The sequence below is a fragment of the Aedes aegypti genome, chromosome 3, assembly GCF_002204515.2.
Source record: "Aedes aegypti strain LVP_AGWG chromosome 3, AaegL5.0 Primary Assembly, whole genome shotgun sequence".
NCBI classification, from domain to species: Eukaryota; Metazoa; Arthropoda; class Insecta; order Diptera; family Culicidae; genus Aedes; species Aedes aegypti.
Window position 1 is genome coordinate 234,684,782 of NC_035109.1, and position 24,431 is coordinate 234,709,212.

Genomic DNA, 24,431 nt, shown 5'->3' on the forward strand with positions numbered 1-24,431 from the left:
GGTGAATTTTGTTTCGGTTTGCAAGCTGCGGAACCTAAGCTGGTTACGTAGTCCGTTAAAGGCCCTATACGCAGCCGCAACACGTCTTTTCACTTCGCGGGAAACGTCGTTGTCACATGTCGCAAGTGTTCCAAGGTGAACAAATTCTTCAACAACTTCAAACACTACCTCAGCACCTACACCACCATGCCTGACTCTATCTCAACCTGCAACCATGTACTTCGTTTTGGTAGAATTAATGGTCAAACCTATCCTCGCTGTCTCCCTCTGCAGAGGCACGAAGGCCTCTTCCACTGACCTGCGATCGATTCCAATTAAGTCTATATCGTCCGCAAAGCCAATGAGCATGAGCGACCTTGTGATAATAGTGCCATTTCTCTGCACGTCAGATCTTCTAATAGCACCCTCGTGTGCAATGTTGAACAGTAAATTCGAAAGTGCGTCTCCCTGCTTCAACCCGTCTAACGTCACGAACGAGGTTTACACCTCGTCTGCGATCGGAACACTTTATTTCGAACCATCCAGCGTAGCACGTATCAGCCTAATTAGTTTCGCCGGAAAACCATCAGACATTATCTGCCACAGCTAATTTCTTTTCACTGTATCGTACGCCGCCTTGAAATCAATAATCAGATGGTGAGTCTGCTAGTTATACTGCCGGAATTTGTCTAGGATCATTCGCAAGCTAAACACCTGGTCCGTTGTCGAACGGCCGTCACGAAAACCAGCTTGGTATTCGCCGACGAAGGACTCCTCGAGTGGTCTCAGTCTGTTCAACAGGATGCGCGGCAGAATTTTGTACGCCGAATTCAGCAGGGCACAGTATATGGCACACTCCAATTTGTGCCCTTTCTTGTAGATTGGGCGTATGAGCCCATCCAACCAGCCGGTGGGAAATTCTACGACCTCCCATACCTTCAGAAGTACTCGGTGGATCGACTGTTAAAGCTGCTACTTCCGTGCTTGAGAAGCACGACCAGCACGTTGTCTATTTGGGAGCAGGAATCGCCACTCGGGTGTCACCAGCGGCCTGGTGTGTGCGGATATTCTTTCGTGCAAAGTAGGTACTGCTGATTGCCATCCCTCTAGCAGCAGCGAAGGTTACTAAGGACTGTTCATTTTATAAAGTGGACACTTTGTTTTTGCTATATCTTTTTTATTTATTGATAAAATCGTAATCGGTTTTCTGTGCATCGTTCAACTATTATTCTACAATACTATTAAAATATATGATCTTAGAAAATGTTTTTGGTTGAAGAGCCAAATAATTTTTCCAAAAACTCCTAAGAAAAGCTGTTCGTCAAAGTTTAACATTATTTTTCGCAAAACAAAAATCCTAATTTTGATGAACATATTGTATGTTTGTATCCTTTACTATTCTACAAAAGGTATAGCTTTAAAAAAAATCAACTATATTCCACCATTCTCTGACATTAGGTAACTTTAGTGATGCACCCATTTATGGCCAAATTTGCTGATACACCATCATTTCGCTCCCAGCAAAAGAGGAAAGTAAAAAGCGTATTCAAAACTGGTCTGGTTTACTAAATAAACTATATTTGTGTGCAAACGAGAGCCAAATCGTGCGTTTAAACAACAGTCCTAAGCACAAATTTTACTGTTTATGGTAGTTTTACTAAAAAGTCTCATACTTTTAAAATCGTGTACGCATATTTATCGATCTGCAGCAAATTGTAAATGGTTTTCTCCGAAAATTTCAATTGGTAATCTCAGAATAACATAGTACAAAAATAATAGGTGCAAAATGAAGTCGATTTTATTACAGCAGTGTTGCCAATTTTGATGATTGTCAATGTACTTTGAAAGGTCTTCTAAGAATAAAGCAATTGTGTATCTGTTGTGCTTTAAATGTCACCTGGGGACTTAATAAGTAACTCTATGAAGGCGTAAGTCATTTTTCATATTAATACTATATTAGGACTTCCGTCAGGACGTACTTTTAACCAAAAAAATTCTACTCATACCGATCCCCTTCAATTTTAAAATGATTTTCTCTAAAAATATAGGGGGAAAATGATGTTATTATATCTGTAAAATTGTTGTTCCAAAAATAACTTGATTTTTTCCATCAGGCTTCTAGTTGATGATACTTTCGAAGAACAAGCCCTTTTTGAAAATAAAAAAATATAAATTGTCGAATTTTCCAGCCAATTTCTAACAATCATTGATTTTGATAACCTCCAAAAACCGACCGTTCTAATCGTTGTTCCATATTCGTGTGAAATTTAATTAATTTTGGAGAATTTTTATTATCACAACATTGTACAATACTAGTCAAACGATGTGCAGAAAACCGATTGAAATTTCATTGATAAATTAAAAAGATACAGCATGCACAAGGTGTCCACTTTATAAAATGAACAGTCCTTAGTCGCAGGCCATTATCATTGGTAACGGAATGGTGGCTTTCCGTTTCAATGACGGGTCGGAAAAAATCTTCTTTCCCGATCTGCGCATTTGCGTCGCCGATGACTATCTTGACATCTTATTTTGGGCACTCTCCGTATGCCTTATCCAGGCTCTCATAGAACTCATCCTTCATGTCATCGGGCTTATCGTTCGTTGGCCCATATATGCTGATCAGTCTGTAGTTGAAAAACTTGCCCTTCATTCTCAACACACAGATTCGGTCGCTTACCGGTTTCCACCGAATAATTCGCTTCATCTGTTTCCCAATCATCATTAAGCCAACTCCACGTTCTGCTCTGTCGCCACCGTTGTAGTAGATGTGGTACTTTAATGAAGTGTTGGCGATGGGGTCCACCGCTCGGAATTCACGTTCTCCAACTACGACCAACTACGTGTCCCGCCCATCGTACCCTTCCAGCTTTCACTATCCAGACTTTCTGGATACTGGGTTCACCGTAGAGTTGCGCAAGCTCGTGGTTCATTCTTCTCCTCCGTTCTCACATACTCCGCCGAAGATCGTCCTAAGCACACGTCGTTCAAAAACTACTTGATATTCGCGACAAATGAAGCCTATTAAGCTCACATCGGTCATGATTTTGTTGAGGTACCACCGTTTGAAGTTTGCTAAGTGAACTAGGTACGGTTAACAAATTCGAAGCAGTCTAATTTTGCTGACTTTTCCACACTTAAGGTGCTGCCGAAAATCGAGAACAAAGCCGACCAATCTGAAATTTTGGGAAATTGTCACTCAATGGTACAGAAATCTATAAAAATATTAACAAAATTCTAATCATGTATAATCATTAATGCTGCAATCCGGACTTCTTTCTTTTGTCCATCGTATAAAACACCAAAGCCTTTCAAGTTCTCAATTTTATTTTTTTGTTTATTTTTATCTTTTTCATCATAGTATCTATAGAATTTCAACTTATCGTAAATTATAAATACAATTCATAAATTTCTCTTTTTCCATTACAATCATAGTTCTATCAGTAGATTTTAGTTGCTCGATCGCGATGTTTGAATGATTTTGTTATGTGTATGCGTGTTTCAAACTTCAACTTTCTATTTCTTTTCGTGCTATACTTCGCATCGGTTTATGTTCTACGACCTTCTAAATAGTGTACCGTCTACTACGTAGTATTCATATATATTATGCATTCTCATAATGATATCCCAAGTGGGTGTAAAAAGGGGGCAAAACAAAACAAAAACTGGGGTATATATGTTTTAGCAAAACTAATTTTTATCATTTCATCAATCCCAACTGAACAAGTTTGGGGCTGCATAAAATGTCGTGACGGATTTATAACATCCGTTGAAATGGGCTTATATTGATATCCATTCAACTGTTCGGGCCAAGCTTCGTCTAGCAATTTGTTAAATAGGACTCTAAGTGATGTTTTTTTTTTTTGTTAATTTTCTGTTTTAACTCACATTTGTTACTGTTAAACCGCAAAATGAACATAATAATCCGGAGATTCAAACCAAAAATAACTGTTTTTCATAAATAATTCATTCCAAACATGATAAGATTATCGTCGAAGTTAGTGTTGAGAACAAAACCTTTTTTTTGCAAATAACTGAAAAGTGTTCCGTGCAAATCAAAATGATGCTATTTTGTAAGATATTAGAGAGTATGTGCGAGATGTACGGGATGCAGTTTTAGCGTGAGGCTCAACAATGAAGAATATGATTGTAGCTGTAAGGACCATTAATCTTTCTTTAACATACACATTAGAGTAACAACAATCGATGTCGTCGTTCGAAGCCGATAATAGAAAGCTGTCCGAGGACAGATGATCTCTCGCATATACACAATCAGAAAAAAAAGCCATTTCCATGCGAACGCACAAAGGTACAATCGGCCACGGCGGCGACCATGGATACGGCAATAAAACGGTTAGAGGTTGGTCGTCGCGGATCGCTTAGTACGAGTTTACAATGTGGGAGATGACGGCTAGTAGCGTCAACCGGCTGTTGGATCCACTGGGGCTACCGCTGGGGCGATTTCCAGCTTTTCCGGACCACTCGCGTCGACCAGGGGGAGCTTTTCTTCCTGTATGGTGAGTTTCTGTAAAATAAGGATAATATTCATTTAGTCAAATTCTACTTTTATGTGTAAATTTAAACATGTAGCATACAAAAGGTTGAAAGATGGATCAGCTAAAAGTCGATAACCAGCCTCTTTTTCTTAATATTTTTCTGGAACAGAGTCTGCTTCTCAGCACTGCTTAGTGTTCTTTAAGAGCTTATAAGAGCTTGTTTAAGGTGAAACAATTTGGAATCAATTTCTAAGATTATACTGAAACTTCAAAGGCACAAATCTCGCGAAGAAAGCATCCAACAACAATGAACTTTTTATTTTGGCTTTGTGCACTAGCAGAAAGCTTAAAATAAGAAGATCAGAAACGTTTGCTAACTATTTCTCCAGTTTTGTGCCTCTGAAATCGTGAGTAGGGGCACAAGCTGGCCATTGTGCCTGCCATGTTTGGATTCCGAGATGTTTCACCTTAATCAATTTGGTGTTTAGGGACTAATTTTTCGCATATTCTGAATCTACTGGCAGACACTGGCAAATTATTAGAATCGGCTGGTGTAGTTTTTGCAGACAAAAGTGCCTATAGCGGAAATGAACGGGGTTGGTGGTCTGATGGCTACCGCTTCTGCTTCATAAGCAGAAGGTCATGGGTCCCAGGCCCGTCCCTTTCCTCGTACTTTGTAGTTGTATATCTCTCACTTGCTTCTGTCTTCCATTCTAAATCTATCACACTCAAACTATTCGTTCATAGCAAACGCTAGAACCAGAGACGGACAAGAAACCGTTTCCCTAACGCTTCCATTCTTCCACGCGCATGCCTTTCCTTACGCCTGATACATAGGCAGTCTGCTAACCACAAAAGCAAACCTCTCTGCCACGCCTTTTCCCCCAATCCATACACTCCGCATGAACTGGCGTAGATGCAGTCGGACTCCACGGTCTACAGTGGGCTAGTATAAGTGCAACATCATTTCCTCCCCCTTCCCCACATTGGTCTGCATTCTGACGTGGCAGGCGCTATTATAGCCTAAAAATAGAAGATCACCAGCACTTATACACTGAGGATGTCTGTTAGTCCCAAGCAGTCATTCGGTTGGTTCCTTGTGTAAGTGCAGCTGATCTGGCGATACTGGAGTAGCATCCACGGGCGGCCAATCAAGCTCAAGCTCAAAAGTGCCTATAGCGGAAATGAAACGGTTTATTCTGCACGCGTTCTGCTTGGCAGTGATTCGTTAAAGCCCACACAGAAGATGGAGATGCGTCCCAGACAACCAAAATGTACGTATAACGAAATCACCTGGAGGCTTTGTATGTGCAAAATTTCACTTATAAGATGTCGCGAAAAGGCCTTCTACGTACAAAAGTGGAGGCGATATGCGTGCATATATTATGTGATGAAGAAGAACATACAATGCGAGTGTATATAGTAGTTTACGGAACAAGTTGCAGAATGATGATTTTTTTGCAATTTCTCATCGTAATAGGCTGTTTTTCATCACGCCAGTCTGACATGAAATGGCCTACTTTCCTGCACTGAAGTATGCAGTGCAGGAATAGCCATTACGCAACTGAAACCAGTGCTGTAATGATTCATTACGCAACGCTTTCTCATTACGCAACTGTTTTGAGTTGCGTAATGAATCATTACACAACAATTTTTCAGAAATTGTAAAATAATGGTGAATGCATTCCGATATAATTTCTGATACCCTTAAGTGGTCTTCTACGAAATTGCAAAAACTGTTGTACGTAACTCGTTGCAGAACTCAATTTTTACAGCACTCGTCGTAATTCTCCGTAATTACGACTCGTGTTGTAATAGTAGTTTACGGAACAAGTTGCAGAATGATGATTTTTACAGCACGAGTAGTAAATTTATCCTACGAGGCTTGCCGAGTAGGATAATTACGACGAGTGCTGTAAAAATCGAGTTCTGCAACGAGTTACGTACAACATTTTTTGCAATTTTGTAGAAGACCACTTGAGGGTATCAGAAATTATATCAGAATGTATTCACCTTTCTTTTACAATTTCTGAAAAATTGTTGTGTAATGATTCATTACGCAACTCAAAACAGTTGCGTAATGAGAAAGCGTTGCGTAATGAATCATTACAGCACTGGTTTCAGTTAGGTAATGACTATTCCCGCATTCCATACTTCAGTGCAGGAAAGTAGGCCGTTTCATGTCAGATTGGCATGATGAAAAACAGCCTATTACGATGAGAAATTGCAAAAAATATTTTACCGAACTAACCTGTGATCTCATGCGACTTAACTTATGATAACAAATGTTGATTTGACAGCTGCTACGGATTGATTCGACTTACTTTGTACGAGTGTACGAGACGAAACAAAATGTACAAATGAACTCAGAAAAGAAGTGTTTTATGCGAGGAAACTCATCAATCTGACGAGTTTATCCACTGTGTTTTGCGGGTTTGATGTAATAAGTATGAATAAACGAGTTGTAACGTGAACTTTCATGCGATTTCTGGTTGTCTGGGGTCGAAGCCGGACCTCAAATTTCAAGGAGGATAGGTCTAGAGAGCCGGACAGCGGATTGGGTTGAGGGCTTGATTGATTGGTACTCGCTGGTGGTGACCAATCAACCAGGATTTCAGCTTGAACCGCTGTCTGGCTCTCTAGATTTGTGCTCTTGAGGATTTAAGTTTTGGCTTCGTTTCATCTTCACCAGAAAAATCGTTATTTTTATTTTATTTTTTCCGCTTTAGTTTGCACGCATTCTGAGTGCAATCGAGGTCAAGTTTTCGCGTCGCCGCGGCTACATGTGATTTGGCCGTTGGGTACGATGTTCCCCTGTCTACGCGTAGATGTTGAATCTCTTCCTCCTTGACGTAAGTTGGGCATTTACTGCTTGCCAATGGGTGATCCGTTGTATTGCATCTTCTGCAGAAAGCGGAACTAGTACATGGGTTTTCTTTGTCGTTCATGTGGTCATCGGAACAGTTACCACATGTGGGTTTATTCTGGTGTTGACACTTTCGCTCCTAAGTAAGTAGCTTTCAACCGATTTCCTTAAGAGAATCAAAGATTGCAGGAGGCTTCCCTGAACTGATTCCATTCGCACATGACTAACTGACCGTGTTTTCCATTGGGATCAACCCAAGCAGGAAAGAGCGGTCCAGTAAACTCTCCATCTCCATCCCCTATGGGAAAGAAGTCAGCCCCGACGGCTTGAGATCCAAAAAAAGAAAACCAAAGAGGACCCGGCGCTAAGAGATCTCACTCTTAATCTCACTTTTACCTGTTTTACGAACCAAAACATGGTTCAGTCGACAAATTAAGTTCATGACAAATTAAGTTTGTTAAGTTTCTAACAAATCTCTGCCCATTAGATCTAAGATGCTAAAATTCAAGATTTCTCGAAAACTTATTCAAATAGTCTCAAGTCAAAAAGTGAATAAACTTACTTTATTGATCCTACGTGTTTCGCAGACGAAATTCCACATGTTCCGCTCCTACCCAACTAGATTTCTCACTTTTAGAACGTTTAATTACCGGATTTACAAAACGACTAAAGTAAGATTTTCAACTTTCGTAACCTAACCACTACTTTCGCCGCCCCGCTGTATAGGGAGACAAAGTGACTTAACCACGAATCAAAACAAAACACTACTTGAGCCGATTTTACACTGGTAGAAAAACGTCGAAAGTAAATGTATGAAACGGCTTATCATTTTTTTTATAATTACATTTGTTGAAAATAATAGAAACTACCTAGTTTTTGAACGCGATCTGATTGTATGCAAAATTTGAGCGATGTACACGACGAAAAAATGTTAAAAAGGTGATTCATTTTAAAACAGTTTTAGAAGACAGGTTGTGATTCTTCTCAATTAGTTTTCTCAAAACCGTATGAAAGTTACTTACGTCGATTTGAAAAAGTAATCGAGATTTTCTATTTATTGAACACGTAGATTTGAGGCTAGTGAATCGCCACCCGGTATCAGCCAAGCGTATTACTTTTTTGAACGTACCTCTCTTCAAATTGAAAAAATAAACCCTACGATTGATAGCTAGGTTATTCAGGACCGCATGGCTCAATCGATGGGTTAAAAAGCGGTGACCATGAAATGCAGAGTTAGCGAGGAGTATCGATGCTACCGATCTAACAAGAAGGATGATATCCTTTTTTCTATAAATCATTCAATCAATAAGATTATAGAAAATTGCACGTCGTTTCACTTGGCAAATTAAGATTTGATTGACATCCTTCAGTTATATAATTTCAACCTTTTGTAAACCATCGCTAAAACATAACACTCACCTTCACCGACTCGCCAATCTTATCCAGCGAATCCATTTCGGCAGTTTTCAACGCATCGGACCCCATTGTCGTATCGGCGGTTCCGGCTGGGGCAGCGTTGCTTGGGCCGGTCGCTGCAGTCCCTGCGGCGGCTGTCGGTGCCGGTGAAGGGCTCTTCCGGATCGGTGGCTGAAATACGGGCCGTTGGACGAACATATTGTCCAGGATGTGATCGATGTCACTGGCAGCTCCCGCTGTGGTGGTGCTGGTCGTCGTTCCACTGCCTCCGGCGGCGGCAGCGGAAACGTTGGCTTCCTCAGCTTCGTTCAGGTTGGTGTTCGGGCCGGAGTTGTTGTCCGAACCGGGGCGATTGTTTTTGGACTTTCGCTCGGGCGGGGCCAAGATCGGGATTGCACTGGTCGGACGCCGCTGCGATGGCAGTGGCCGGGGCGTTTGCGTTTGAGACTGAGGGGCGTAGTAGGTGATTCCACTGGGATATACGGCAGCAGCTGCCGGTTGCGGGGGTGTGAGGGGGACTGCTGGCGTTACCGGTTGAGGGACAACGGTGTTGAAGTTTTGGTAACCGGTATATGGGGCTGCCGGGTATTGAGTGGGTGCAGGCGGAATCGTCGGAACGTAGTTCATCATCTGGGGAGGTGGAGCGGCTGGAGCAGTTGGGGGAGTAGGTTGTGGAGTGGGAGTTGTCTGGGGTATGTAAGCGGCTGGCGGTGGTGCTTGGATGTACTGGTGGCTACCCGTGCTTGGTGCTGTATATTGTTGGTATTGATTGGCAGAAAGCAGGGGATTTTGGGGCTGAGGTACCACTGGGACTGAGGGTTGCTGTTGCACTGGGACTGGTTGTGTGGCTGTACCGGCTACAAATTCGCTTCCGGTTGGGGTAGTTGCTGAATAGTACGCAGATGGGTGCTGATATTGACCTGTTGGTTGAGATTTACTGACCGCGGCTGGTTGGGTTGCATTCGGAACCAGATAATCGCTCGGCAGGTTCAAAGGCAGCGTCGGCTGATTCATTTGGTAGTTTTGCTTAGGTGTTTGTGAAGTGAGCTTCTGTTGTTGGTGTTGCAGTTCTTGTTGGAGCAGCAATTGTTGTTGCTGTTGCTGCTGCAACAATTGTGCTTGCTGTTGTTCGTGTAGTGGTGATTGAACTACAACAACGTTTGGATTGTCCAATGTGGATCGTTGCCTGGTACTGGAATATCGTTTCGACGATCGGGAATTATTATCGTTGGCAAGCAACTGCTGCTGACTCACGGGGGCACCCATATGAACGTTATGCATTTGCGCTGCAGGTGGTTGCGTCAATGGGGACGGAGCTTGTTGTTGCTGTAGCTGCGGAGGCGGAACCTGTGTTTGTGGAGCTTGGGTTGCTGTCGGTGGACCTGACTGGGTAGTCATTGGATGCAACTGTTGGTATTGGGCCTGCTGTTGAAGTTGATATTGTTGCTGCTGCGATTGCTGCTGCTGTATTTGCTGGTGTGCTAATTGTTGAGTTGTTGGAATTGATGTTAGTTGACTGGCTTGCGTGGAGACTATTTGCCGTGGGGATATTTGAGATCGTGTGTTCATGGCCACCGCAGCTGTAGAGGTCAGCACTGGTTGTCGCTGGTCTTTGCTGGTCCTCTGTCCTGCTGGAGTCGGGTATTTAGCAATGTCAGTCTGGCCAATTTCGACAGATTGAATAGTAGCATTCGCCGGTGGATTGTATGGGAACTTTGCATCTTTCGGCATCTTAGAATCACTGTATGAATCGTAATGGTCATCATTCACATAAGACGCTTGCTGGTGATGCTGGATTTGCTGTGGCTGGGGTTGTGCCTGCTGGACTTGGGGCTGTGGTGGAGCCATCTGCTGTTGCTGATGTGGAATTGCCTGCTGTTGTTGTTGATGCTGCTGCGCTTGTTGTATCATTTGTGGCGGCTGATTCTGATAGTGGTGTTGTTGTACGGCCCGTTGATCCAACATACGATCCGGTACAGGTTGGGCACGATCGATTGTATTATTCATCTTGTTGCTGTTGCTACTTCCAGACAATGCTCCAGAGCTGTTACTATGTACAACTGGGTTAACACCCCCACTGCCACCCGTAATCGGCATGCCACTTCCATCCATGGTTTTATTTCGAGTTTGGTTTTTAAACTGTAGCGATGTGATTACCTTATAATCGCTACCTCTTCGATCCTTCTCCTTGCTACCACGATTACTAATTTTGTTCTCCTTATTGTGATAGCTGTTGTTATTTGTCATCCTTTCAGAACTATAGCGACCACCATCATTTCTACCATCCCGATAATTATCTGGTCCATGCTGGTCATATTCACGCTCCCTATCCCAATTGCGTTCTCGCTCCCTGTCGTTTCTGTCACGATCTGATCGAGGCTGCTCATACCTATCTCTTTCAGCTCCTCGTTCCCGGTCGCGATCGCCCATGCTACGATTACCGTTACTACCACGACTGCGTTCACTAGTCCTCCTCTCTGGTCGCTGTCTTGCCATGAGTTCTTCTCGTTCTCCAATGCCGGACGAGCGCAATTGTTTGCTAGATCGCCGAGAATTCTGACGTGTTTTACTGTTGTTGGTACCCAACTCTGGGAATTCCTCTGGCCTTGGAACCTTTCGCTGTCGGTTATGGTCTACCACATTGGATTTTGAATATGCGTCCTCATCTTCCCAATTTCTAGTGTATCGATTTGGACCTCGCCTGTAAAGAGAACATAAATATTTGTATCAGTGAAACGATTATCACCCACACCACATATCTGGAACCACGATATTATGTATCTTGAATGAACCTTAAAAGTTTTCTTCGCAGGGTACTAGTTTATGGTCTAACCCAGGCCAACTATTTACATCGCTCGCTTAGTCTTAGAAACAATATTGTGCCATGAGCCATTTATTTACTGCACATGTTTACAAGGGCGACGTATGCGCCATTTAAGTATTAACTATATACATTATTTAGTGTATGATTGAAAATAAATGATTTAATATCGATAGGTCGTTTGTTCCAACCCTAATTTAGATAGGTACCTGCATGTATGAGAAATCTTAAAATATTTGTTGTTTGTTGTTCAAGTAACGAAAATATGTCGAAAACTTTAGTTACGCTTCCGTTGACCTTGCGAAGATAGGCAGTTTGGTATGTCAAAACCAAGTCCATATGTCAAAATCTAATTTTTTTATTGTCTATCCAAAAGTAAAGATATTTAACATGAGTAAATCTGAAACGAATCATTTTTATTTATGTTAAAAACATCCGAAAAGCTATGATTTCGTAAAATTATCTTATGTGTAGAGAAAAACAAGTTGATATTTAGAATTTTACCATTATGTCAAATGTTTTCTAGCAAAGCCAAATAAAATTAAGGTACCGCGGGGTAAGTGGGTAAATGAAAACAATTGATATATTTTACTGAATATGTGAATTAACGTTTTAAACTCATGCGTAAACCTTTGAGGCCATTCAGAACATTACGATAGGTGAGAGATTTCTGAGATTTTTCAGCCATTTTTGCATAATAGAGCGAAAAATGGTTAACCTGTCAACTGTTACTCCGTAACAATTTGACGGCGTACAATCTTATTTTAATATTTTCAGTGGAAAAAAGTTGCGGAAAACAATTTTCTGTACCACTTCTTAGTTGTCCTCTGTGACAGTTTCAAACTGCAATAAAAAAAGTTTTAGAATTAATTCGACGTAGACCTAAAAATGACTAAATTTAAACACCGTCAATTTTCTTATCAGGTGGGGCAAGTGAAAAGTTTATCATTAGAGATTGAATTTGAGTTTTCGTACTTAAATAGCCATAAGTAAACATGGTTCGCAATTATCATAGAAAAACATAACGTGCTGATAATTCAAGAAACACTATACCCAAGCGTTAAAAGCTATTAGAAATCATGGAACTTCTCTAAAAGATGTTGCCAAACATTACAATATTAATATGTCTACTTCGGGCAGCCAATTAAAAGGAAGACGTTGACTGAAAAGTTGCAATATTAGAGAACACACGGAAATCTCGTGAAATGTCTATGTAAGCTAGTTCAAAACATAAAAATGGGGTATAGGTCTATCCACATAAAAAAGATTCTAAATACGTTATTGAAGAATTCCGTTTGATTTCTCCCGAAGAGTTATCCGACGTCATATTCGACTTTCTCAAAAACAAATAACGAGCGGTGGAAATTCTACAGAGCAGAAATGCAATTGCTGTCCTATAATGTAAGAACTAACATTGGAAATGTTGCAGTTATAATGTTGTCGAATCATTTAAATTAACATAACCCCACTTTTGGGGCAAGTGAAAAGTAGGGAGACATTTTTCAAAAACTTTTTCTGTATTTTTTTTCTTCAATTTTTCATAAAAATCAATTTCAGCATGCTGCTTATATTTGGTGGGAGTCAAGCTAAAAAATATAGACGACCTCATTTGTTTCAATTTAAAGTCTCTAGAATTTGAAGAATCTCAACTATGCGAATTCCATTACTTACTTGCTCCACGGTACCTTATAAACAAACAATTCTTGTGGAACTTCTTAGTTCAATGTACTTGAACTCGCCATATCGAAGGATTTTGATAAAAAAACATACATCTGGACAAACATTTGAAAAGATCTTGGGCCTTTTTTCGGAAACGTTGCTTTTGAGCACTTTTTAGCCCGCCCACGCAAACTAACCCCACTATCAGGAAGATTAGTGTTAGCTCTTCCTGATAGTGATATTGGTGAGCATGATCGAGTTGAATTGGGCTAGTTCCATGAAATGGTATACTATTCGCGGCAACAGCTGCGCAGGTTTCGTGATGGAACTTGGGAGTTTGTTTGTTGCAAAAGCTCTGAGCAATCGATATTTCCCTCAAGAACGTCAAACACGAACAATCGTTGGCTGTTTTTCCGTCGATCTGACAATGGCACTAGCCCAATAAGCCTTACTAGTCCGGTAGATTTACAGGGTCATTCCACGGAAGTTGACGCTAAGCGAATAGAATAAATTTCCGCTGAATTCGTTCTATGTGGATGAAGTGCAATGCTTGGTAAGGAGCTCATATTGGTACTGCATACTCGAGAATGCTTCGAACCAACGAAAAGAAGAGCGTTTTCAATGTGTAACCATCAGTGAAATTTGATGTGCGTCTCCGAATGAATCCAAGAACCGAAAATGCTTCGGTTGTCATACCTATTTGAAAAATGTTCATGAAAACGTAGTTTCGAGTCAAATGCAACACCTAAGTCACGGATGGTGTCGGATCGTTCAAGCGAGCGGTGTACTAATAATTCATTACATTTCGACGACGCATGAACGAAATCATCCGGCATTTTGATATGTTGATCCGCATCCCGTTCTGATTGCACCACAGTAGAAGATCATCAATGTCATTTCACAGGGCAAGACAGTCTATTGTTGATTCAATAACTCTGTAGAACTTAAGATCATCTGCAAACAATTGCTTCGAGGACCTGAGTCGGGGACCTGAGTCGTCATTCACGAAGAAAGTGAAGATGAGTGGTCCAAGTACACTTCCTTGTGGTACACCAGACGGTATAAGAAATTCATCTGATAAAGCTGAATCACGAACACTGCTGCTTTTCTATGTGTCAGGTATGAGAGAAGCCACACAGTGATGTGTTCAGGAAACCCCATGTGCTTCAAGGCCTTAGAGAAGTCAACATAAATTGAATCAACCTGCTTTATTTGCTCAATCTCTAGGAAAAGGACACTGGAATAGCACATGAGGTTCGTCGTCGTTGATCTATGCTCAACAAAACCATGTTGGTGTTCAGAAATCACCGAAAAGACTGTTCTATACAGTGCATCTCGAATTCTCGAACCATTGATTCGAAAACTTTTCCGAGTGAGCAAAGAATAGAAATTCCTCTATAGTTTTCAACGTGATTTGAGCTGCCCGGTTTATGTATAGGTAGTGCTCGAGCTACTTTCCAGGCTTTTGGAAAATTCCTATCTCTGAGCGACTGGTTAAAGAGACTAGCGATAGGCAATGCCAAAGATGAGACACATTTCTTCAGAAGCAAAAACCGTCCACACCAGCACCCTTTTACTCTTCGACATATTCCAGAGCTTTCCGCACACTATCTATTGAAAAACTTAGTTCAGGAACGTTGATATCGTACGTTGGTACATTTTCAAAGCATCCCGCGTGAGCTGTAGGCGCATCTGCGCTGTGGACACTCTGAAAAGTCCTACTGCTTCAGCATCTGAATTTGCAGTCACTCCGCCAAACACAATATTCGTTGGAATTCTAGGATTTGCTTTCAATGACCTGACATATTTCCAGAATGACGTCGGATTTTGCTTTAAATCTCTCTCTAACTTCTAGATGTATCCTCTGTAAGTGACGGCTACCAAATTCTTGTAAGACGATTCCATATTTCGAAGATTTGTATAGTTGGTCAAGAGCCTCATCTTGAAGAACCGTTTCCACGATTTACGAAGCAGGTTCCTCATGTTCATGAGTTCCGCCGTCCACCTAGGTCTTCGAAAGGGTCCATGGGAAACACGACGAGCGCATCAAATATTTCATAATCGTAGAGAAAAATGACCTTTAGCACTTTTTAAGGATATCGTCAAATATACTCATTTTTAATTTAAAATCTTAAAATAGATTTGTAATCAGGTTGTTGTAGGTACATATAGTTAGAATTCCAATAAAACTAGAGGAGGGACGTTTCGGTTTATTCAAATTGGTGGACCCTAGCTAAATAGTATGTGAAAAAAATCATAGTTCATTATTTGAAATACGTTATGGTTCTGACTTAACGGAATATTTGACATTAGTTTAGTCACATATGGTCGGTGTTCAGACAAACCGGACTAGACGATATTTTGGCCTTCTAAAGATACGTTAAGAACTATTAATTTTGATTGTTTCGATGCTATTTCGATCATACAGATAAGTTTCATTATTGCTGCAAATAATGCAAATATTTTGATCATTTGAATTATTCGGGTACGTTTTCCTGAAACCATTAAAAAGCACTTGGTCCAATCTGTCTGAACACCGATCATACATATGTACAACAAGAAACTTTCAGGAAAGACATTATCACATAAATCACGTTGTAGTCTCCGAATTCGATTTTTTAACCCGTACCTTCAGGCCTGAGTGAATGACGGCGTTGGTGGTCTGATGGCTACCGCTTCTGCTTCATAAGCCTCGTACTTTGTAGTTGTATATCTCTCACTTGCTTCTATCTTCCATTCTAAATCTATCACACTCAAACTATTCGTTCATAGCAAACGCTAGAACCAGAGACGGACAAGAAACCGTTTCCCTAACGCTTCCATTCTTCCACGCGCATGCTTTCCTTACGCCTGATTTATAGGCAGTCTGCTAACCACAAAAGCAAACCTCTCTGACATGCCTTTCCCCCAATCCATACACTCCCGCATGAACTGGCGTAGATGCAGTGGTATATACGGTCTACGTAGGAGCCAGTATAATGCATCATCAATTCCTCCCCTTCCCCACATTGGTCTGCATTCTGACGTGGCAGGCACCATTATTGTCGTCTAAAAATAGAAGATCATCAGCACTTATACACTGAGGATGCCTGTTAGTCCCAAGCAGTCATTCGGTTGGTTCCTTGTGTAAGTGCAGCTGATCTGGCGATACTGGAGTAGCATCCACGGGCGGCCAATTAAGCTCAAGCTCAAGCTCGTACCTTCAGGCCTGAGTAAATGAAAAAAAAAACTGAAACTCGAAACTGGAACGGATTTTAATAATTGTTGTCAGTATGCTCGTGCACAATTTCCAAAAAAGTCGAAACTTTACCAATGATTTTTAGAACAATGCATCACCTTTAGAGACTAATTGAATTGAATATCTATGTTACCTGTATTTGACTGGTCGTACAAACGATAGTTTTTTTTTTGGCTTCCTTGGGACATCTCAAATTTACTATAAAGTAGCTAATTTATCTCTAAACATCTAAGCCAAGATTAAGGGAACGCACTTTGAGGAACGATGGCGTTCGAAATGTACTTTTTGAGGTTTGGTCGGTTTAGCATACAACAATGCTACAGCCGGTTCTTCCTGGCTCTAAGTCCGGGTGGCCACATCCAGTGCATTCTAAATGGTCCAAAACTATTCATTAATAATGTTAAATTCATTTATAATATCAAATCCTTATGGTTTATGGAAAATAAAATAAGATTCATTGCAAATAAAGATAACTCCCATGTCCTAAAAAAAGCTGTTTTTTACCTGACCTGACCTAGTGACGCACCGGAATAACTCCGGCCACAGGAACATTCTCGAGTTCCATGCTAGTTTTCGAATCTAGATATATGCACAAGTGCACTGACAAAATAATATTGGAATCTGTGAAGTATTTGCTGAGTTGTTAGGGTTTTAGATTATTAGCTTTCACTTAATTTTTAATACGGGTTAGGGCTGATTTCTTCACCTCCGCTTACGCCGTAAACCACGTTTACCCATACGATTAAACCAGGTTTAAGGCCTAAGCGGTGGTGAAGAAACCGCTTATTAATATATTAACCTTAGAAACATTATACTTGAAAAACACTGACCAAAAATAGACCGAACGGAATACAAAAAAATGTACAGGAATCAAGTAAACAGAAACATTCAAAACTGAAATCAGGAGACTACAGTTTTCATAAGAATTTTTCAGAAAATCCGATCAGACATTTTCAGTTTTTTTTGGGTGGATAGTCGGAGCCTATTCTTGGCACCTTTGATACACTGTGGCAGTGGGTTTTTTTAAAAGCTACGGACCACTATTTGGCCATATGGTTCGTCGCATTAAAGTGCTTCTTATTGCAAAGTTTAAGTCAATTCGCACGAGAAAAACCCCCGTGCCAAAGTAAATCATGGAAGTGGCCAAGTACCTCTGCACCCTATTACACTTATTACTCTTCGTATTTTTTCAAGATTCATTGCTTTCAGGAATTTTATCAGAAACTAATTCAGATATTTGTCCGTAAAAAAATGCCCTAAGATCTCCTTTATTGATACTTTAAAGGCTTTCTTAGACTTTAAGGAACAATTTTATGAAATTAGCTCAAGATACCCTCAAGAATTCAATCAGAAATGTTCGAAGATTACACCAGAAATTACTTCAGATACTCTACCATGAATTACTTCAAAGATTCTCTCACCCTTCATTACGATCCCTGAAAAAATCCGGAACATAATCCTAAAACAAATGCTCTAGTAGGGGACGGACCTGGTGTAGTGGTTAGAACACACGCCTCTCACGCCGAGGACCTGGGATCGAATCCCATCCCCGAGATAGTCACTAAATAAAATTCAGTGACGACTTCCTTCGGAAGGGAAGTAAAGCCGTTGGTCCCGAGATGAACTAGCCCAGGGCTAAAAATCTCGTTAATAAAGATAGAAAAAAAAAATGCTCTAGTATTCTCTTAGGAAACTTTTGTAGAAACTGTGAGGCTCTGAAAGAACTCCTTGATGTATGAGGAAATTATGGAAGTTTCTCAAGATGAATTGCTACGATGATTGTTGAAAAAATTATCAATTGAATCTCTGGAAAAAATCCTGCAAGATGTTCTGGAGGCATTCCTTGAAAAACAGAACAGATACCCTGGAGAAAATTGTGTAGAAATTTTAATGCAGTCATGGGGATTTTACTTGAAAAATACTCGGCAATTGTTAAGTAGAATAGCAGGAGAAATAAATAGATGCATTTTTGGAGGAACTTGATGACTAAGCAGTGGTCGAAATAATTGAGGATTTCCTGGAAGGGTTCGTAATAGATTTCTAGGATTAATTCCTCGTAAAAATTTGGAACAATTCCTGTTATAAACGTAAACGAACTAACAAAAGAGTTTTCATACGAAAAATAACTGAAAAAATTGGCATAGGAACTCATTGAGGAATTCTTGAAAAAAACATAACTAATATCTTCAAATCTTTGGAATAAACCCTTGATGATTTCCTTGGAAGAGGTATTTAGGTATTTAGGTAACCAGTATTTTCCGGAGGTAATCCTGAAATAGCATTTTGGAAAACTTTCAGAGTAATCCCCGTGAAAATTCGTTGTTAGGTAGTTGGAATCAAAATTCTGCAATGAGAAGGAAATTTGTCAGAGATCATCTTGATTAAAAAAGGCTAAGCAGACCTTCCATTAAAAATGGAGATATTTAGAGACTTACATCCAAATATATACCAAAGGTCTGAAAATATCTGCTATCAGCCCTGCATATCCTATCTGATTGATCTTCCACCTTTTGCTGAACATTTTGGGAGAATCTTGCTTAAGTTTTCCACGAAATTTATGTTAGAATCCTGCATAGAATTATGTATGCTAATAATCAGCTTAATATTTAATAATAATCATTCTCGTGCATATAGTTAATGCATAGGAGTTTGCGAGAAACTACCTTTTTATTCAGTGAGATTGTGTTCGCCCTTAAACTTGTTTTCGATAACATTCGCTCAAACTTTATACAAACTAAGCTTTGTGCAATTAAAGAAGGTTATAAGAGGCGAGATTTCTTATATGTAAACTTTATGAAATTTAGTTTTTTTTTTTAAATGAAGTACTTTGTATCATTTAAGAAATCAAGCAAATATAGAAGAACAAAAAAAGATACAATGTAAAATAGGTTTAACCCGTATAGGCCTGAGTGAAAGCAAAAATACTAAAACCCTTACTGTTCAGCGAATTCTTGACGGATTCAAATGATTTTTTGTCAGTATACTGGTACACATATCTAGTTTCTAGAAATGGCCAGAGGAACTCGGAAATATTCATGTGGCCGGAGTTATTTCGGTGGGTTACTGGGTCAAGTCAATTAAAAAACGGCTATTTTTTGGGACATGCCAAGTTATCTTTATTTATTTTCAATGACATCCATTAAAATTTGCATAAATCATTAAGATCTGATATTCAACATTATAAATAAAGTGCTTTGGACCGTTTAGAATGTACCGGATGTGGCCACTCGGACTTAATATCCGGAAGAATCGGCTATAGATTTGTTGAATACTAAATCGTTTCAATTCTCGAAAAGAAGAGATCAAATATAATGGTTTACTATAACGGGTTCCCATAAGCTTGGCACAGATGTTTAGTTACAAACTGGCCACTTTATCGTACATTTTAGGTGTCCCGGGACCCGAAAATGGACGTTTGTAGGATCAATCAAATGCAGGAAACATGGTTATCCAAATCAAACGTTTCTCAAAAGGTTTACACTGATGTGATTTTCATAAAATACCTTGATATAGTGGCCACATTTTAGCTGATTCCGGAAATTATCTGCGTATCTCTAGGGGCAAAAATGCACAGCACCCTTTTCACCTGACCTGACCCAGTGGCTCACCGGAAAAACACCGGCCACATGAACATTCCCGAGATCCTGTGGCCAAAAAATAATTGAAATCCGTTATGGTGCAGGTGAATCGAAGCCAAACTTCAAATTTTCAAGAGCACGGATCTAGAGAACCAAACATCCGTTTGAGCTGAAAACCTAATCGATTGGTCACCATCAGCTAGTGATCAATCGATTAAGTTTTCAGGTTAAACGGATGTTTGGTTCTTCAGATTCGTGCTCTTGAAAATTCGAAGTTTGGCTTCGATTCATCTTCACCTTATGTATTCGCTGAGCGGTGAGAGTTTTAGTTGTTTTTCTTTCAGTCAGGCCTATACGGGTTAAAAATGTAAGGTATCATTTAACCTTCAAGTCGTCGCGTGGTTGGCCATCGTCAGAACCACCACGCTGCTATTGTGAACGAAAAGTGAGGGTTTTTCACCAGTGTTGTACAAAATACAACAGCGCGACGACTGAAGTGTTGAAGAATTTAAATTGCAGTATATAAGCCTAAAATAGCCTTGGAATGTTGAAATATGTATCATGATGATATAGTTGCAAAAGGTCCAGATGAGATCAGAAGGTACTACAAGCACTTCACAGGCCACACAAAATGAAGCGGTGGGCCGGATGCGGCTCGCGCTCATACGTTGGGCAGGCCTGGTTAAGACTATTAACTGAAATCCTGCGAAGGAAAATTTTAGGTTCATTCAAGTTAATAACGTGATGGCAGGTATGCACTCTTGAACAAAAAACCATCAAACTCACGCATAACGTCTCCTCCTACGGGCCCGCGGTGGACCGTCTTCACTGCGGATGTCGTACCCGTAGGCTGAAACCAGTTCGGCCCTTGATTTCGGGGCCTGTTCACTTTCATCGAACCGATCGTGCGTCCATCGATCAGCCGACGCTTGCCATTTCTTTGTCGCCTTGGACACTGCATTCTTATCCACCTTTCGGTCACCACCTGGTCCTGCTGGATCATCGTTGTTCACGCTCTCGTCACCAGCCTTACCATCTTCTTCATCTTCCAACGTGCGATCGTCGTGCTCGTAGAAGGTTCCCTTCTTGGGAATGTACTGTGGATTGCTACGATCCTCATCGTCGTCCACTTTTCGCTTACTGTCTGTTTCCTGCTCCTGGCCATCACCGCTCTGTCTTTCGTTATCCAAAACTTCGATGACGTCATCGTCCGATCCGTCGTCATCTTCTTCGTCGTCTTCGCCTTCTTCGCCATCGGTGACCAGTTCTTCCTCCTCTTGGCTATCGCTGTCTTCTTCTTGATCGTCGTACTCTTCGCCGTCGGATGGCGAATCTGACGCCGTGTCGTACTCGGATTCGACTGTGGCTAATCCGCTCTGTTGCGATGTGTCTTCTCGGGCTGCATCGTTGGCATTCTGTGGGTTAGGAAGAAAAGTGCAAAAGTTAATTATTATAGGGATGGTGATGATTGAGTTTCTTAAACAAGGATCTTCAGAGACCACATGCCTGAAAATAGGAACCAGAAAGAGACCAAACAGCAACTAAGTTCCCCTATCTGTATAATGATTCATGATTTTCACACTGATCTAAAATAAATTCAGTCATTTACCCTAAGTTTCCATCATGTTTAATTCCAAAACTTGGTCAAGCAGTTTATCTAGTAATATTTTTACTGATAATGCTGGGAATTCATGCAAGATTTCGTTTTCGTGGCACAAAATCGAGCTCTCCTGGACTAACACACCATCTGTTTTATCCCAAACACATTCTGAAAATTGATTTTTTACTGATTTCTTCCTAATCACCTAACCTACACGACGCACAGATTGCGGAGCAGGAAATTCTTTTTATTATTTGAAACAGTTCAAAAGATTTATTCTACTTGTACCGTTTTGACTCATATTCCGAACATTTAAGGCCAACAGTGACTTCAAATGCATCTTATTGGCATAAATCGGCTGATATTTGTGTAAATTTCAATTTCTTCGCAAAGTCTAACTGTTAGTTGTTGGGTGTACCGATAATAATGTTGATTTAGTTAGTTTTAGTATTGTTTTTACGTAAAAGTATTGAACAACATTTTGATTCAAATGCCGAACACTGAGTTCATTCTGTCTCATATTCCGAACACCTTGATTCAAATTCCGAACAGCACGAATAAATCGTATTCAAATGAATAATTTCGCAAATAAATTTATCTGAGCATGTTATACTGGTCTCAAACTAGAGAATCATCACTACTCCCGCGGAATAAATTATATTGGAGACGTTAAAATTAAATTGCAATTGACTACCATTTCCTTGTTATTTGGTGACATATTTCTGCGAAACATTTCAACCAAATCGCCATACAAAAACCGAGTGTTCGGAATTTGAGACAAAACGGTAAGAATGTCGCACTTTATTATGTTAGTGCGATCAACCAACTACGAGATGGTTTATGCTGAATTTCTACGTAAAAAAGGGTAGGGTGATGTGCTAGTATCCATCGTATTAAGCATTGATCAGTGAGAACTGCAATTTTCCCAGTATTGCAGTGAATGATGCTGATACGAACCGATGCCAAACAATTCTTTCTCAAAACGGCTTTAGCATTGTACAATAACATTTTGATGAATCTTGATCCGTTTTTGGAAATAATGCAAAGAAAATGCATCTTATCATATTCTCAATCCGTCGCATCGTTTTCAACTCCAGTTTCCAGATTCGTCTCACAACTTACGGCTAACTGTGATGCATTGAGTGGTTAAAACACAACATATCAACGCTATAATAAAATGTTTCACTAGATTATATAAATCTACGGTCATCTCCCTCCATTCCTTCAGCATGTTGGAATATATCAATTTCCTTTAAATTAATTGTTCGTCATCAGAATTCAGCCCAAACATATAAACCCAATTCCTTTTGACCATACAATTATGGCATTTGCTCACAGTACAGCGAAAACAACACAATCAAAGGAATCGTATTTTTACGTCGAGCACATTGATTCTCACAAGCTTTTTTTTTCTCAGTACGACGGATAGAACTTTGTTTACATTCTCAATCATACGCGGCGGTTGAGGAAATTTCGTAAAATTTGGTGATTTTTTGAAGTTTCACGGCGTGTGATTGGAATGAGATCCTTCAGTGAAGAAGTACGAAGGTTTTCCATAGTGAAAATAAGTGCCCGGCGAAGTAAGTCACCCACGGGGGCAGGAAGAAACTTGTGTTGGAAAGTGGTGTGACTGATGTCGATCTCTAAGCATTTCTCTCAAATCGTGTTCGTCCATGCGATTTCGGTGAAAAAGTGTAAAGTGGATAATTGAACTGAAGTTATTTATCGAAATACATTAGTTTCATTGCATTTTTGGTGTACAGGTGAACGAATCATAAAAGCTTTCACAAAATTACATTTGGAAAATGAATCTATGTTGCAGGTAAGTTGGAATATCCGCCGTAGTGGAACATTTTAAGTTTGATACGACGAATAGTAGCTCTTACGACGAAGTAGAACGAAACCCTATAACTTTCTTCTGGCAATAATTTGAGCTATACCCTACCCTACAAAGTTAATCCACTATACCATACTGAATTTGTTGGCGCCTCGCACAGGTGTTTTACCAAATGCATCAATATACTCCACGAAAGCAAACAATTTAATATAACATTTAATTGCTAGACTCCCGCGGCACCTCTCTGTCTGAGATATACGATCGTCTCGTCGGTCGATTTCTCGGCCGTCGGATGGTCGCTTTCGTTCGGTCAATTACATTATTTTTTCCTTCTCGGAGTTGCATCTCTCACTGGTTCGCGTGCTAATAAAGCACCGATTGATGATGGATGGGCGAAATTCGACGTTTTCTGGTCTCGGCCGTCGTTGCGTTCCAATCAACCCCGATATTCATCTCGAAGACAGCTTTCGGAGGTTAAAAATGCATTCGTTATGCAGCAGCTCTGCAACAACCAATCAGCTGGGCGTGACGCAGTCAGCAAAAACCCGATAGGAAGAGGAAAAACCTTTCACTCGTTTATTGACCAATGACGATTGGTGAGATTGAAGTAAAATTAGGGAGCTTTTAGTACAAGTGTATTTGTTTTATGTTTGTGTGGGCTTTGAGAAAGAAAGGCAAAATTAATGACATTTGGAAAATTTGTATGGCTTTTGCTTTTTTGCTGTCTTATTTATGTTTGAACAGGTTTGAACAAAATTATTCTATAGGTTCATATTCCAATTCCAATCATATTCGAGTTTGGACCACCCTATATTTTTTTTTGCTTTAGAAATGATGAAGTAGGTATAACTCCATTTGTTTGATTTAAATAAATTCTTTTTTTTTGCATGCGCATGTAAATTTAAACTCAATTGTTGATAAATTTAAATTTATTTAGGGCG

At 40.2% G+C, this 24,431-nt stretch overlaps 1 protein-coding gene across 1 annotated transcript in view; it reads right to left on the minus strand.

Moving 5' to 3' along the window:
- Positions 1 to 3,288: 3,288 nt before the first annotated feature.
- LOC5576233 (putative mediator of RNA polymerase II transcription subunit 12) overlaps positions 3,289 to 24,431 on the minus strand; it is a 50,247-nt gene continuing 29,104 nt past the window's right edge. Inside the window, exons 2-4 of the mRNA XM_021854820.1 lie at positions 20,840 to 21,468; positions 8,761 to 11,458; positions 3,289 to 4,504 (exon numbers count right to left, since the gene is read on the minus strand). Coding sequence (XP_021710512.1) covers positions 4,400 to 4,504; positions 8,761 to 11,458; positions 20,840 to 21,468 — 3,432 coding nt within the window. The 3' untranslated portion in view covers positions 3,289 to 4,399. The remainder of the gene's footprint in view (positions 4,505 to 8,760; positions 11,459 to 20,839; positions 21,469 to 24,431) is intronic.